The sequence below is a fragment of the Triticum urartu genome, chromosome 3A (assembly GCF_056163025.1).
Source record: "Triticum urartu cultivar PI428250 chromosome 3A, HENAU_Tu73, whole genome shotgun sequence".
Classification (NCBI taxonomy): Eukaryota; Viridiplantae; Streptophyta; class Magnoliopsida; order Poales; family Poaceae; genus Triticum; species Triticum urartu.
The window spans coordinates 218,540,429-218,557,462 of NC_141875.1; the positions used below are offsets into that span (position 1 = coordinate 218,540,429).

Consider the following 17,034-nt stretch of genomic DNA (forward strand, 5'->3'; position numbering starts at 1 on the left):
ACTCAACATTAGTCATAAAGAACTCACATACTTATTGCAAAAATATATTAGTTATCGAAACAAAGTACTACGCGCATGCTCCTAGGGGGATAGATTGGTAGGAAAATACCATCGCTCGTCCCCGACCGCCACTCATAAGGAAGAGAATCAATAAATAAATCATGCTCTGACTTCATCACATAACGGTTCATCATACGTGCATGCTACGTGAATCACAAACTTTAACACAAGTATTTCTCAAATTCACAACTACTCAACTAGCATAATTCTAATATCACCATCTCTATATCTCGAAACAATCATCAAGTATCAAACTTCTCATAATATTCAATGCACTTTTTATGATAGTTTTTATTATACCCATCTTGGATGCCTATCATATTAAGACTAATTTTATAGCCAAAGCAAATTACCATGCTGTTTTATAAGACTCTCAAAATAATATAAGTTAAGCGTGAGAGGTCAATAATTTCTATACAATAAAACCACCACCGTGCTCTAAAAAGATATAAGTGAAGCACTAGAGAAAAATTTTCTAGCTCAAAAGATATAAGTGAAGCACATAGAGTATTCTAATAAATTCCGATTCATGTGTGTCTCTCCCAAAAGGTGTGTACAGCAAGGATGATTATGGTAAACTAAAAAGCAAAGAATCAAATCATACAAGACGCTTCAAGCAAAACACATATCATGTGGTGAATAAAAATATAGCCTCAAGTAAAGTTACCGATAGACGAAGACGAAAGAGGGGATGCCTTCCGGGGCATCCCCAAGCTTAGGCTTTTGGTTGTCCTTGAATTTTACCTTGGGGTTCCTTGGGGCATCCCCAAGCTTAGGCTCTTGCCACTCCTTATTCTAAAATCCATCAAATCTTTACCCAAAACTTGAAAACTTCACAACACAAAACTCAACAGAAAATCTCATGAGCTCCGTTAGTATAATGAAACAAACCACCACTTCAAGGTACTGTAATTAACTCATTATTTATTTATATTGGTGTTAAAACTACTGTATTACAACTTCTCTATGGTTCATACCCCACGATACTAGCCATAGATTTATCAAAATAAGCAAACAACACACGAAAAACAGAATCTGTCAAAAACAGAACAGTCTTTAGTAATATGTAGGTTTAGAATACTTCTGTAACCCCAAAAATTCTGAAATAAATTGGTAGACGTGAGGAATTTGTCTATTAATCATCTGCAAAAAGAAACAACCTAATTGCACTCTTCAGTAAAAAATGGCAGCAAATCTTGTGAGCGCTAAAGTTTCTGTTTGTTTTACAGCAAGATCACATAAACCTCCCCCAAGTCTTCCCAAAGGTTCTACTTGGCACAAGCACTAATTAAAAGTATAAAACCACATATAATCAGAAGCTAGATGAATTATTTATTACTAAACATAACCAAAAGGCAAGAAACAAAAATAAATTTGGGTTGCCTCCCAACAAGCGCTATCGTTTAAGCCCCTAGCTAGGCATAAAAACAAGAATAGATGTGGATATTGTCATCTTTGGTATGAAATCCATAAGTGGCTCTCATAATAGATTCATAAGGTAATTTAATTTTCTTTCTAGGAAAGTGTTCCATGCCCTTCCTTGACGAAAATTGGAATCTAATATTCCCTTCTTTCGTATCAATAATTGCACCAATCGTTCTAAGGAAAGGTCTACCAAGAATAATAGGACATGTAGGATTGCAATCTATATCAAGAACAATGAAATCTACGGGCACATAATTCCTATTTGCAACAATAAGAACATCATTAATCTTTTCCATAGGTTTCTTAATAGTAGAATCCGCAAGATGCAAATTTAAAGAACAATCATCAAATTCACGGAAACCTAGCACATCACACAAAGTTTTTGGAATCGTGGAAACACTAGCACCCAAATCACATAAAGCAAAGCATTCATGATCTTTAATATTTATTTTAATAGTAGGTTCCCACTTGTAACACCTCGGTAGTCAAGCTACAATAAACACACACTAATGGTGCCATGTCATCGCAATTAATTTTCTTAACCTCACTTTGATCCAAACCGAATTCAAATTCAAATTTTAATATAAAGTAAAAATAATATTTATTCCAACAACAAAACAAAAATGTTCAAATTATTCAATGATTCCCTCTGATCAGTTTTCATGTCTAAACTAACTCCATTTGACTCACAAATAAATTCCAAGTAAATTAACTAGCAGCAAATAAAATGACCTTCTCAGAATAAACAATTACTTATTTAACTCGAGTTGCCTCCCAACTTTGTGGGTATGCTCAAAATAATGCCTAGTATTTATGTGACAAATTTCATCTACAACAAAATTCATTTGGTGGTCCAACTATTTGTAAAACTGTAAAGAAATAGTTAAACAAACAAAAGGAGGGACCTAAACTAATGGGCACTTCGGCCCATTAAGCAAAACGGTGCAGCCCAAGCCAATGTGGAGGTCTTCCCCTACCCCTGTTCACTTAACAGGGGCGTGGCAGCCATCCGAGGTGCCCTGGCCATGGCTGTCGGCGTGGAAACCATCCGCCACCCCCTGGGCGCGTACAAGGTGACCACCCCTCGACCCCCTTGGCGAAACCCTACCCCCCATACTCTCACTCCCTCCTACCACCCCGAGCTCAACGTCGATGCGCGCTCGTCGATCCCGCGGCCGCCATGTCTCCCGAGCCACACGGAGACGTCTAAAAGCTCCGCCACGCTCGTCTTCGTTGGATGAAGCCACCAGTTCGAGCCGGGGCGCCGTCAATCGTCGGGATCGAGCCTTCTTCCCCGTCGGCCACCGCATGCCTCTCGTCGTCGTGCCGCCCCTCCGGTCCGCCCTGGCCTCCTCGAGCTCGCCATTAACTCCGGGGTGAGCACCTCCACCGATTCCCCTCCTTTTCTCGTCGAATTCGTCGCCGTAGAACCTGTACATCGCCGCGCCAGAACTCGCGCTCACCGTTGTGGTCGCGCTCACGCGCTTCCTGGTGTTGGAAAACGGCTAACTCTAACTCGGCCCGCACCGTGCCACCCGCTCACCACGCGGTGATCGTGGCCTCTCCCCGCTCCCCGCGTAGCTAGCGCATGTCCCTCCGGGAGACTAGCTCTCTTTTGTTGTAACCAACCCAACACATGTGCGTGCTCTCCCGTGTATATAAGGCTATGCCTTCCTTTGTAATGGATACACAGAGATTCTCATCCTTCTTCTTGGCACCAGAGCCATCTTTCCTCCCTGTACCCCATGGCCGGTTCCCATGCCTCTGACGAGGGTTCCGATGCTGGCGAGCAGACCGACACCGGCGTCAATTCTGGCAGCCCACCCCTCCCCAGTGCTACCGCTCTGCTCCCCACTGCTTCCGCACCACTCCCCGTCTAGAGCGATCCTCCGGCCACCGCTCCGCTGCACCTCACCGTTGCACTGCTCAGGGCGGTGACCTCCGATGCTGCGTCGTCCTCCATGGCGCCGCCACCTTCGATCCATGCCGTCAACGTCGATGCCCACATCGACTTCAAGCTGGACGTCGTCTGTGGCAACTACTCCAAGTGGAGGCACATCATGTCCTTCATTCTCCGCAAGTCCGGCGTGGAGAGCCACGTCCTCGTCAACCTCGACCCGCACACTCAGACTAAGCAGTGGTGCCACGACGATCTCCAGATCCTCCTCATGATCTACGGTACGATCACGGATGAACTTTACAATGTCATTTCTGCCCAAGATTCCACTGCCTATCATGCCTGGTTTCTCCTCGATGCCTTCTTCCGCGATAACCTCGCGGGCCGGGCCATCCACGTCGGCGCCGAGTTTCGCGCCACCGTTCAAGGTGGTATGAAGATTACCGAGTACTGCAGGCGCCTCAAGGCGCTCGCGGACTCCCTCGACGACCTTGACGAGCACGTCACCGGCAAGACCCTCACTCTCCAGCTCATCCGTGGCCTCGCTCCTCGGTTCGGTGTCATGGCGTCCCTGTTACCGATGTAGGTGCCCTTCCCCACCTTCGTCCAGGCCCGCTCCAGCTTGATGTTAGAAGAAATCAGCTTGGATGCGCGCGCCCGGGCGGAGGGGGCCACCGCCCTCCTCGCCACCCACGGCGGCGGCTCCAGCGGCGGTGGCGGCGGCTCCGGCATCTCCATCCCAGCAGCCCTGGATGGGCTATTTCGCCTCGTGGGGCACCCTTTTCCCACCTACCGGCCGCGCACCGTGGGTTCCACCGAACGCCGCCGACGTGCTCGGTCCACGGCCCGGGGTTCCACACCACGCCTACCCCATGATCTACAACGTCAACTCGCCACCAATGTACGGCGCCGCACCACCAACCTACGGCGCCCCGCACGCCCATACTTATTGCAAAAATATATTAGTTATCGAAACAAAGTACTACGCGCATGCTCCTAGGGGGATAGATTGGTAGGAAAATACCATCGCTCGTCCCCGACCGCCACTCATAAGGAAGAGAATCAATAAATAAATCATGCTCTGACTTCATCACATAATGGTTCATCATACGTGCATGCTACGTGAATCACAAACTTTAACACAAGTATTTCTCAAATTCACAACTACTCAACTAGCATAACTCTAATATCACCATCTCTATATCTCGAAACAATCATCAAGTATCAAACTTCTCATAATATTCAATGCACTTTTTATGATAGTTTTTATTATACCCATCTTGGATGCCTATCATATTAAGACTAATTTTATAGCCAAAGCAAATTACCATGCTGTTTTATAAGACTCTCAAAATAATATAAGTTAAGCGTGAGAGGTCAATAATTTCTATACAATAAAACCACCACCGTGCTCTAAAAAGATATAAGTGAAGCACTAGAGAAAAATTTTCTAGCTCAAAAGATATAAGTGAAGCACATAGAGTATTCTAATAAATTCCGATTCATGTGTGTCTCTCCCAAAAGGTGTGTACAGCAAGGATGATTATGGTAAACTAAAAAGCAAAGAATCAAATCATACAAGACGCTTCAAGCAAAACACATATCATGTGGTGAATAAAAATATAGCCTCAAGTAAAGTTACCGATAGACGAAGACGAAAGAGGGGATGCCTTCCGGGGCATCCCCAAGCTTAGGCTTTTGGTTGTCCTTGAATTTTACCTTGGGGTTCCTTGGGCATCCCCAAGCTTAGGCTCTTGCCACTCCTTATTCTAAAATCCATCAAATCTTTACCCAAAACTTGAAAACTTCACAACACAAAACTCAACAGAAAATCTCATGAGCTCCGTTAGTATAATGAAACAAACCACCACTTCAAGGTACTGTAATTAACTCATTATTTATTTATATTGGTGTTAAAACTACTGTATTACAACTTCTCTATGGTTCATACCCCCCGATACTAGCCATAGATTTATCAAAATAAGCAAACAACACACGAAAAACAGAATCTGTCAAAAACAGAACAGTCTTTAGTAATATGTAGGTTTAGAATACTTCTGTAACCCCAAAAATTCTGAAATAAATTGGTAGACGTGAGGAATTTGTCTATTAATCATCTGCAAAAAGAAACAACCTAATTTCACTCTTCAGTAAAAAATGGCAGCAAATCTTGTGAGCGCTAAAGTTTCTGTTTGTTTTACAGCAAGATCACATAAACCTCCCCCAAGTCTTCCCAAAGGTTCTACTTGGCACAAGCACTAATTAAAAGTATAAAACCACATATAATCAGAAGCTAGATGAATTATTTATTACTAAACATAACCAAAAGGCAAGAAACAAAAATAAATTTGGGTTGCCTCCCAACAAGCGCTATCGTTTAAGCCCCTAGCTAGGCATAAAAACAAGAATAGATGTGGATATTGTCATCTTTGGTATGAAATCCATAAGTGGCTCTCATAATAGATTCATAAGGTAATTTAATTTTCTTTCTAGGAAAGTGTTCCATGCCCTTCCTTGACGAAAATTGGAATCTAATATTCCCTTCTTTCGTATCAATAATTGCACCAATCGTTCTAAGGAAAGGTCTACCAAGAATAATAGGACATGTAGGATTGCAATCTATATCAAGAACAATGAAATCTACGGGCACATAATTCCTATTTGCAACAATAAGAACATCATTAATCTTTTCCATAGGTTTCTTAATAGTAGAATCTGCAAGATGCAAATTTAAAGAACAATCATCAAATTCACGGAAACCTAGCACATCACACAAAGTTTTTGGAATCGTGGAAACACTAGCACCCAAATCACATAAAGCAAAGCATTCATGATCTTTAATATTTATTTTAATAGTAGGTTCCCACTTGTAACACCTCGGTAGTCAAGCTACAATAAACACACACTAATGGTGCCATGTCATCGCAATTAATTTTCTTAACCTCACTTTGATCCAAACCGAATTCAAATTCAAATTTTAATATAAAGTAAAAATAATATTTATTCCAACAACAAAACAAAAATGTTCAAATTATTCAATGATTCCCTCTGATCAGTTTTCATGTCTAAACTAACTCCATTTGACTCACAAATAAATTCCAAGTAAATTAACTAGCAGCAAATAAAATGACCTTCTCAGAATAAACAATTACTTATTTAACTCGAGTTGCCTCCCAACTTTGTGGGTATGCTCAAAATAATGCCTAGTATTTATGTGACAAATTTCATCTACAACAAAATTCATTTGGTGGTCCAACTATTTGTAAAACTGTAAAGAAATAGTTAAACAAACAAAAGGAGGGACCTAAACTAATGGGCACTTCGGCCCATTAAGCAAAACGGTGCAGCCCAAGCCAATGTGGAGGTCTTCCCCTACCCCTGTTCACTTAACAGGGGCGTGGCAGCCATCCGAGGTGCCCTGGCCATGGCTGTCGGCGTGGAAACCATCCGCCACCCCCTGGGCGCGTACAAGGTGACCACCCCTCGACCCCCTTGGCGAAACCCTACCCCCCATACTCTCACTCCCTCCTACCACCCCGAGCTCAACGTCGATGCGCGCTCGTCGATCCCGCGGCCGCCATGTCTCCCGAGCCACACGGAGACGTCTAAAAGCTCCGCCACGCTCGTCTTCGTTGGATGAAGCCACCAGTTCGAGCCGGGGCGCCGTCAATCGTCGGGATCGAGCCTTCTTCCCCGTCGGCCACCGCATGCCTCTCGTCGTCGTGCCGCCCCTCCGGTCCGCCCTGGCCTCCTCGAGCTCGCCATTAACTCCGGGGTGAGCACCTCCACCGATTCCCCTCCTTTTCTCGTCGAATTCGTCGCCGTAGAACCTGTACATCGCCGCGCCAGAACTCGCGCTCACCGTTGTGGTCGCGCTCACGCGCTTCCTGGTGTTGGAAAACGGCTAACTCTAACTCGGCCCGCACCGTGCCACCCGCTCACCACGCGGTGATCGTGGCCTCTCCCCGCTCCCCGCGTAGCTAGCGCATGTCCCTCCGGGAGACTAGCTCTCTTTTGTTGTAACCAACCCAACACATGTGCGTGCTCTCCCGTGTATATAAGGCTATGCCTTCCTTTGTAATGGATACACAGAGATTCTCATCCTTCTTCTTGGCACCAGAGCCATCTTTCCTCCCTGTACCCCATGGCCGGTTCCCATGCCTCTGACGAGGGTTCCGATGCTGGCGAGCAGACCGACGCCGGCGTCAATTCTGGCAGCCCACCCCTCCCCAGTGCTACCGCTCTGCTCCCCACTGCTTCCGCACCACTCCCCGTCTAGAGCGATCCTCCGGCCACCGCTCCGCTGCACCTCACCGTTGCACTGCTCAGGGCGGTGACCTCCGATGCTGCGTCGTCCTCCACGGCGCCGCCACCTTCGATCCATGCCGTCAACGTCGATGCCCACATCGACTTCAAGCTGGACGTCGTCTGTGGCAACTACTCCAAGTGGAGGCACATCATGTCCTTCATTCTCCGCAAGTCCGGCGTGGAGAGCCACGTCCTCGTCAACCTCGACCCGCACACTCAGACTAAGCAGTGGTGCCACGACGATCTCCAGATCCTCCTCATGATCTACGGTATGATCACGGATGAACTTTACAATGTCATTTCTGCCCAAGATTCCACTGCCTATCATGCCTGGTTTCTCCTCGATGCCTTCTTCCGCGATAACCTCGCGGGCCGGGCCATCCACGTCGGCGCCGAGTTTCGCGCCACCGTTCAAGGTGGTATGAAGATTACCGAGTACTGCAGGCGCCTCAAGGCGCTCGCGGACTCCCTCGACGACCTTGACGAGCACGTCACCGGCAAGACCCTCACTCTCCAGCTCATCCGTGGCCTCGCTCCTCGGTTCGGTGTCATGGCGTCCCTGTTACCGATGTAGGTGCCCTTCCCCACCTTCGTCCAGGCCCGCTCCAGCTTGATGTTAGAAGAAATCAGCTTGGATGCGCGCGCCCGGGCGGAGGGGGCCACCGCCCTCCTCGCCACCCACGGCGGCGGCTCCAGCGGCGGTGGCGGCGGCTCCGGCATCTCCATCCCAGCAGCCCTGGATGGGCTATTTCGCCTCGTGGGGCACCCTTTTCCCACCTACCGGCCGCGCACCGTGGGTTCCACCGAACGCCGCCGACGTGCTCGGTCCACGGCCCGGGGTTCCACACCACGCCTACCCCATGATCTACAACGTCAACTCGCCACCAATGTACGGCGCCGCACCACCAACCTACGGCGCCCCGCACGCCTACACACCTCCGCCTACTTCATGGGACACCGGCCACATGCTCAACGCCGCCATGTCCAACATGTCCATCCAGGCTCCAGGCGGCGGCGGCGAGTGGTACCTGGACACCGGCGCATCCAGCCACATCACCAACAATGTGGGTAACTTGAACACGTCTTGTTTTTCTGCAAAGTATCCCTCTATCTTAGTTGGTGACGGCTCCTACATGCTCGTCCTTGCCACGGGCACCGCCTCTATCCCACCTCGCCCTTTCTCCCTTAATCATGTTCTCTTCGCTCCTTCTGTTGTCAAAAACTTGCTTTCTGTACGACAATTTACTAGTGACAATTCTGTCTCAGTTGAGTTTGACCCACATGGCTTTCTTGTGAAGGATCTGGCGAGCAGGACCCCTCTCATGAGGTCAAATAGTTCCACTGGGCTTTATCCTTTCTTCAGTGAATCACCCACGGCTCTCTCCATCGACATCGGCAACTTGTGGCACAGGCGTTTAGGGCACCCTAGTTGTGCTTATCTAGCCAAATTATCTCATTTTCTTTCTTCATGTAATAAACCCCTACCCCCCTTTGCCATTTGTGAGGCGTGCCAGTTCGGCCGACAGCCCAGGCTTCCCTTCCCCTCCTCTAGTTCCTTTACCACTTCTCCTTTTCAGCTTGTACATTGTGATTTGTGGACATCACCTGTCTCTAGCTATTCTGGATATGCTTACTATTTAATAATAATGGATGACTTCAGTCATTACTCCTGGACTTTCCCTTTGCGTCACAAATCCGACGCTGCCGATATTCTCATACGCTTTTATGCCTACGCCCTCACCCAATTTCATCTCTATTTACAGTGCATCCAGTGTGATAACGGAGGAGAATTCCTCAACACCGCCTACGCTCTTTTCTCTCTGCCAACGGCATCACCTTGCGCCTCTCTTGCCCTCATACTTCGCCACAGAACGGCAAGGCCGAGCGCGCCATCCGCAGCACCAACGATATCATGCGCACTCTCCTCCTCCAAGCACAGATGCCACTCGAATTTTGGGTGGAGAGCCTGAACATCGCCACGCACCTCTTAAACCTTCGTCCTTCTCGCGCCATTGCCCACAACACGCCCTACTTCATGCTCCACAGCGTCGCCCCCACCTACGACCACCTCCGCACGTTCGGATGTCTATGCTACCCTAACCTCTACGCCACCTCCCCCAACAAACTAGCCGCCCGATCGCGCCGCTGCGTCCTCTCGTTCTCCCTCGTGAACACAAGGGCTACCGTTGCCTTGACTTGGGAACTCGTCGGGTCATCACGTCCAGACATGTAGTCTTCGACGAAAACCAGTTTCCCTACACACTGGCCACACCCCCTTCACGTGCCACAGAAAATCCCATGCAAATCCTACCTACCTCATACTATCCAGTCGCACCTACCTCGGGATCGCCGCCTGACCACGCGCCTCCCACGGCTGCTCCCCAACCCACCCAATGGCCTGACCCCACCTCGGATCTCGCACCCGTGGATCCCGCGCACACCACTCCACCATCCGCTCGGTCCCACCCTGGCCCTACCCTCTCCACCAATCCCAGCTCGACCGAATCCACCTGGTCGGCCACTTCCCGCAGCGACCCGGAGCCATCCCCTCCCACCTCGCCACCTGGCCGACCCCTCCCACCGCGCGCCGTGCCCATTACCCCATGCCGCAATGATCACGCCGTGCAAACCCGGGGCAAAGCTGGTTCCCTCCAACCAAAAAATATCTTCCCCCCCACTGCTCTCGCCGCCATTCTTGCCTCGCCTACCATCTCACCCATACCCGCCACCTACAAACAGGCCCGCCCGGGGGCACTCCCTTGCCGCGCCCGTTCGCGCTGCTGCTGCCCCGCGGCACCCGCTCGCCTGCTCCCGTGCGCTGCTGCTGCTGCTGCATCCGCTTGTTGTTGCTGCTGCTCTTCTGCTCATGCCGCTACTTGCTGCTCTTGCTCTCCTGCTACTCTGCGCTGCTGCTTGTCTAGCCGCTGCTCACGGCCGCTCCTAGCTGCTCTGCTGCGGTCGCTCACTACTACGGTTGTCCAAGTACATGGCCGTGTGTGGTGTGTGCGTGCTGTGTGTGTTCGTGTTTGCCATGGCCGAGCGCCCGTGCAAGTGTGGTGTGTGATGTGTGTGCGTGAGTGTGTGCGCTGTGTGTGTTCTGTAGGTGTGTGTGATGTGTGTACAATGTGTGTGTGTGGGGCTGCCCCAAATTAGTTTAGGTCTAATTTAATTAGATAGATTAGTTTTAGGATTACTTTTGCTGTTTAGCTAGTACCGGTATTTAATTAGTGCTAAGTTACTTTAGTAGTAGATGACATGTGGGTCCTCATTTAGATAAGTTAGGTTTATTTATTTGTTTAGGAAAATAGTCTATGACATGTGGGCCAGACATGCCCTTTTGACTAGTCAAATTGACTTGGTCAATTCGGATTAAACTAAATATAATAAATCCAGAAATTTCAGAAAATACTTAAAACTTTGGAAAATCATAGAAAATTAACCATAACTCTGATGAAAAAACTTTGTACATGAAAGTTGCTCAGAACGACGAGACGATTCTGGATACGCAACCCGTTCGTCTGCCACACATCTCTAGCATAGCGAACATGCAACTTTCCCCCTTTGGTTCATCTGTCCGAAAACACGAAACACCGGGGATATTTTCCCGGATGTTTCCCCCCTTCACCGGTACCACCTCATACCGCGTTAGGGCACCCCTAGCACCGCTACTTGTCATGTCATGCATCGCTATGCATCTGTTTGATTAATATTTATTGTTTCTTCCCCCTCTTCTCTCGCTAGACACCGAGATCGACGCCGCTGCTACCCAGTACGACTACGATGTTGATGACCCCTCTCTTTTGCCAGAGCAACCAGGCAAGCCCCCCTTGATCACCAGATATCGCCTAATCTCTCTCTACTACTTGCATTAGAGTAGTGTAGCATGTTACTGCTTTCTGTTAATCCTATTCTGATGCATAGCCTGTCATTGTTGCTACAACTATTGATACCTTACCTGTAATCCTAAATGCTTAGTATAGGATGCTAGTTTATCATCAGTGGCCCTACATTCTTGTCAGTCTGCCATGCTTTACTATCGGGCCGTGATCACGTCGGGTGTTGATCACGGGTATATATTATATATCTTATACATGATACAGGTGGTGACTAAAGTCGGGTCGGCTCGTTGAGTACCCGCAAGTGATTCCAATGTTGGGGGTTGGAGGGGCAGGTGGTTCCACCCAGGTAGTGATGGGCCTAGGTTCCCGATGGTCCCCGACTGTTACTTTGAGGCGGAGCGATAGGGCAGGCAGAGACCACCTAGGAGAGAGGTGGGCCTGGTCCTGGTCGGCGTTCACGGTTACTTCAAAATAACACGCTTAACGAGATCTGGGTATTTGATCTGAGTCTGGCTACTGGCCTATACGCACTAACCAACTACGTGGGAACAGTTATGGGCACTCGACGTTGTGGTATCAGCCGAAGCCTTTGTGACGTCAGCGACTGAGCGGCGCGCGCCGGGTTGGATCGCGTAACACAACTTCCTTTGTAATGGAGGTTGCTAAGTCTACTCTCCGGCCGCCCTCGCAACGTGTAGGTGTGCAATGGGCGATGGGCCCAGACCCCTGCACATAGGATTTAGACCGGCGTGCTGACCTCTCTGTTGTGCCTAGGTAGGGCTGCGAGCGTCTTGCTCCCCCTTTTCCCCTTTCCTTTACCCGATTGCTGTGACCAGACATTGGAGTCCAAGAGCCAGATGCCACTATCGATGACGACTACTACTACACTGGAGGTGCCTACTACTACGTGCAGCCCGCTGACGACGACCAGGAGTAGTTTAGGAGGATCCCAGGCAGTAGGCCTGCGCCTCTTTCGATTTGTATCCTAGTTTGTGCTAGCCTTCTTAAGGCAAACTTGTTTAACTTATGTCTGTACTCAGATATTGTTGCTTCCGCTGACTCGTCTATGATCGAGCTCTTGTGTTCGAGCCCTCAAGGCCCCTGGCTTGTAATATGATGCTTGTATGACTTATTTTATTTGTAGAGTTGTGTTGTGATATCTTTCCGTGAGTTCCTGATCTTTATTGTACACGTTTGCGTGTATGATTAGTTGTACGGTCGAATCGGGGGCGTCACACCGCTCATCATAAATTTTTCTAGGAATAGAAACTTCTAATTCAAGCTTTTCTTCATAAGATTTCATTAAAGCATCAACGGTATGTTTGGTAAAAACTTTATTTTGACTATAAGCATGAGGAGAATTTAGCACGGATTGCAACAAGGAAATACAATCTATCAAAGAGCAATTATCATAATTAAATTTCTTGAAATCCAAAATAGTGGGTTCATTGCTATGTAAAGTTTTGACCTCATCAATCCCACTTTTACCAATTATTGCATCAAGATCTAAAAACTCCGAATCATTGGGACACCTTTTATCTAAACTTGACTCATCTCCAGTCCCATCATTATCAAGATTCATATTGCAAAACAAAGATTTAATAGGAGACACATCAATCACTTTTAGATCTTCATCTTTATTATCATGGAAACTATAAGAACACGCTTTTATAAAGCAATCTTTTTTAGCACACATCCTAGCGGTTCTTTCTTTGCACTCATCAATGGAAATTCTCATGGCTTTGAGAGACTCATTAATATCATGCTTAGGTGGAATAGAGCTAAGTTTCAAAGAATCAACATAAAGAGAAATTCTATCCACGTTCCTAGCCAACTCATCAATCTTAGGCAATTTTTCTTCAAGCAAAGCATTGAAATTCTTTTGCGAAATCATAAATTCTTTAACACTAGTCTCAAAATCAGAGGGCATCTTATTAAAGTTTCCATAAGAGTTGTTGTAGGAATTACCATAATTATTAGAGGAATTACTAGGAAACGGCCTAGGATTAAAGTTTCATCTATAAGTGTTGCTACCAAAATTGTTCCTACCAACAAAATTCACATCCATAGATTCATTATTATTCTCAATCAAAGTAGACAAAGGCATATCATTAGGATCAGAAGAAACACTCTTATTAGCAAACAATTTCACAAGTTCATCCACCTTTCCACTCAAAACATTAATTTCTTCTATAGCATGAACCTTTTTACTAGTAGATCTTTTGGTGTGCCATTAAGAATAATTAACCATAATATTATCTAGGAGTTTAGTAGCTTCTCCTAAAGTGATTTCCATAAAAGTGCCTCCCGCGGCCGAATATAAAAGATTTTTAGAAGCAAAATTCAATCTAGCATAAAAAATTGTATGATCATCCACAAATTCAAACCATGTGTAGGGCAATTACGTATCATTAATTTCATCCTCTCCCAAGCTTGTGCAACATGCTCATGATCAAGTTGCTTAAAATTCATAATATCGTTTCTAAGAGAGATGATCTTAGCGGGAGGAAAATACTTAGAGATAAAGGCATCTTTGCACTTATTCCATGAATCAATACTATTTTTAGGCAGAGACGAAAACCAAGTTTTAGCACGATCTCTAAGCGAAAAAAATAGCTTCAATTTAACAATATCATTATCCACATTTTTCTTCTTTTGCATATCACATAAATCAACAAACCTGTTTAGATGGGTAGCGGCATCTTCACTAGGAAGGCCAGAAAACGGATCTTTCATGACAAGATTCAGCAAAGCAGTATTAATTTCACAAGATTCAACATCGGTAAGAGGAGAAATCGGAGTGCTAATAAAATCATTATTGTTGGTATTGGAAAAGTCAAACAATTTAGTATTATCTTGAGCCATCGTGACAAACAATCCAACATACAAGCAAACAAGAAGCAAGCAAAAAGAGACGGACGGAAAAGAGGCGAGCGGAAAAGAGGGTGAATAAAACGGCATGGGTGAAGTGGGGGAGAGGAAAACGAGAGGCACATGGCAAATAATGTAATGCGAGGGATAAGAGTTTGTGATGGGTACTTGGTATGTCTTGACTTGATGCAACCTCCCCGGCAACGGCGCCAGAAATCCTTCTTGCTACCTCTTGAGCATGTGTTGGTTTTCCGTTGAAGAGGAAAGGGTGATGCAGCACAGTAGCGTAAGTATTTCCCTCAGTTTTTGAGAACCAAGTTATCAATCCAGTAGGAGATAACACACAAGTCACCTAGTACCTGCACAAACAAACAAGAACCTCGCAACCAATGCGATAAAGGGGTTGTCAATCCCTTCACGGTCACTTACGAGAGTGAGATCTGATAGAGATAATAAGATAAATATTTTTGGTATTTTTATTGTATAGATTGGAAAATAAAGATTGCAAAATAAATGGTAATAGAAATAGCAAATTGATAGGAAAATAATATGATGGAATATAGACCCGGGGGCCATAGGTTTCACTAGTGGCTTCTCTCAAGATAGCAAATTCTACGGTGGGTGAACAAATTACTGTCGAGCAATTGATAGAAAAGCACATAGTTATGAGAATATCTAGGCATGATCATGTATATAGGCATCACGTCCGTGACAAGTAAACCGAAACGATTCTGCATCTACTACTATTACTCCACACATCGACCGCTATCCATCATGCATCTAGAGTATTAAGTTCATAAGAACAGAGTAACGCATTAAGCAAGATGACATGATGTAGAGGGATAAACTCAAGATATATGATATAAACCCCATCTTTTTATCCTCGATGGCAATAATACAATACGTGCCTTGCTACCCCTGCTGTCACTAGGAAAGGACACCGCAAGATTGAACCCAAAGCTAAGCACTTCTCCCATTGCAAGAACGATCAATCTAGTAGGCCAAACCAAACGAATAATTCGAAGAGACTTGCAAAGATATTTAAATCATGCATAAAAGATTTCAGAGAAGAATCAAATATTGTTCATAGATAATCTTGATCATAGACCCACAATTCATCGGATCTCGACAAACACACCACGAAAAGAATTACATCGAATAGATCTCCAAGAGAATCGAGGAGAACTTTGTATTGAGATCCAAAGAGAGAGAAGAAGCCATCTAGCTAATAACTATGGACCCGAAGGTCTGCGGTAAACTACTCACACATCATCGGAGAGGCTATGGTGTTGATGTAGAAGCCCTCCATGATGGATTCCCCCTTCGGCAGAGCACCAGAAAAGGCCCCAAGATGGGATCTCACAGGTACAGAAGGTTGCGGCAGTGGAAATAGGGTTTCATGGCGCTCCTGGATGTTTTCGAGGTATATGGGTATATATAGGAGGAAGAAGTACGTCGGTGGAGCTGCGAGGGGCCCACGAGGGTGGGGGCGCGCCTACCCCCCTGGGCGCGCCTCCCTGCTTCGTGGCCTCCTCGCTTCTTTCTTGACGTAGACTCCAAGTCTCGTGGATCACGTTTGTTCCAAAAATAACTCTCCTGAAGGTTTCATTCCGTTTGGACTCCGTTTGATATTCTTTTTCTATGAAACACTGAAATAGGCAAAAAATAGCAATTTGCACTGGGCCTTTGGTTAGTAGGTTAGTCCCAAAAATAATATAAAAAGGTAAATTAAAGCCCATTAAATATCCAAAACAGATAATATAATAGCATGGAACAATCAAGATACGTTTGAGAGGTATCAATTTTTCATGGACCAAAAGAGACCCCAGAAGCACCGGAGCTGGACCAGAAGAGTCCCGAGGAGTCCACAAGCTAGGTGGCGCGCCCTACCCCCCAAGGCGTGCCCTGAGGGATTGTGGGCCCCTCGAGCACCCCCCTGACTTGTTTCCGACGCCAAAAATTCTTATAAATATAGAAACCTCCGAAAAGAACCCTAGATCGGAAGTTCCACCGCCACAAGCCTCTATAGCCACGAAAAACCAATCGGGAGCCCGTTTCAGCAGCCTGCCGGAGGGGGAAACCATCATCGGAGGCCATGTTCATCATCCTTGCGGCCACTATGATGAGAAAGTAGTAGTTCACCCTCGAGGCTGAGGGTATGTACCAGTAGCTATGTGTTTGATCTCTCTCTTTCTCTCGTGTTCTTGATTTGGTACGATCTTGATGTACCGCGAGCTTTGTTACTATAGTTGAATCATATGGTGTTTCTCCCTCTCTATCTTCTTGTGATGAATTGAGTTTTACCTTTGAGGTTTCACTATTATTGGATCGAATACTTTTATGGATTTGAGAAACACTTGATGTATGTCTTACGATGGGATATCTGTGGTGACAATGGAATGTTCTATTGATTCACTTGATGTATGTTTTGGCACTCAACTCGCAGATTCCTGAGGTGATATTGGGGTAATCTATGCATAGGGGTTGATGCACGTTTTCGTCCTTGTTTCTCCGGTAGAAATCTTGGGGCACTCTTTGAGTTTCTTTGTGTTGGATTGAATATTATGAATCTAAAGTTGTTTGATGCATATCGTATAATTTACCCACGGATACTTGTGGTGACATTAGGGTTTA

At 46.3% G+C, this 17,034-nt stretch overlaps 1 protein-coding gene across 1 annotated transcript; it reads left to right on the forward strand.

The window, feature by feature from the left end:
* Positions 1-3,446: 3,446 nt before the first annotated feature.
* Positions 3,447-3,968, forward strand: LOC147979269 (uncharacterized). The gene has a single exon (XM_087515122.1). It carries the CDS (start codon positions 3,447-3,449, stop codon positions 3,966-3,968), a length of 522 nt encoding a protein of 173 aa, XP_087371248.1.
* Positions 3,969-17,034: the final 13,066 nt, after the last annotated feature.

Bases quoted from the DNA above. Each gene is read 5' to 3' on its own strand.
- LOC147979269 (XM_087515122.1), top strand. From the start codon at position 3,447: ATGGCGCCGCCACCTTCGATCCATGCCGTCAACGTCGATGCCCACATC.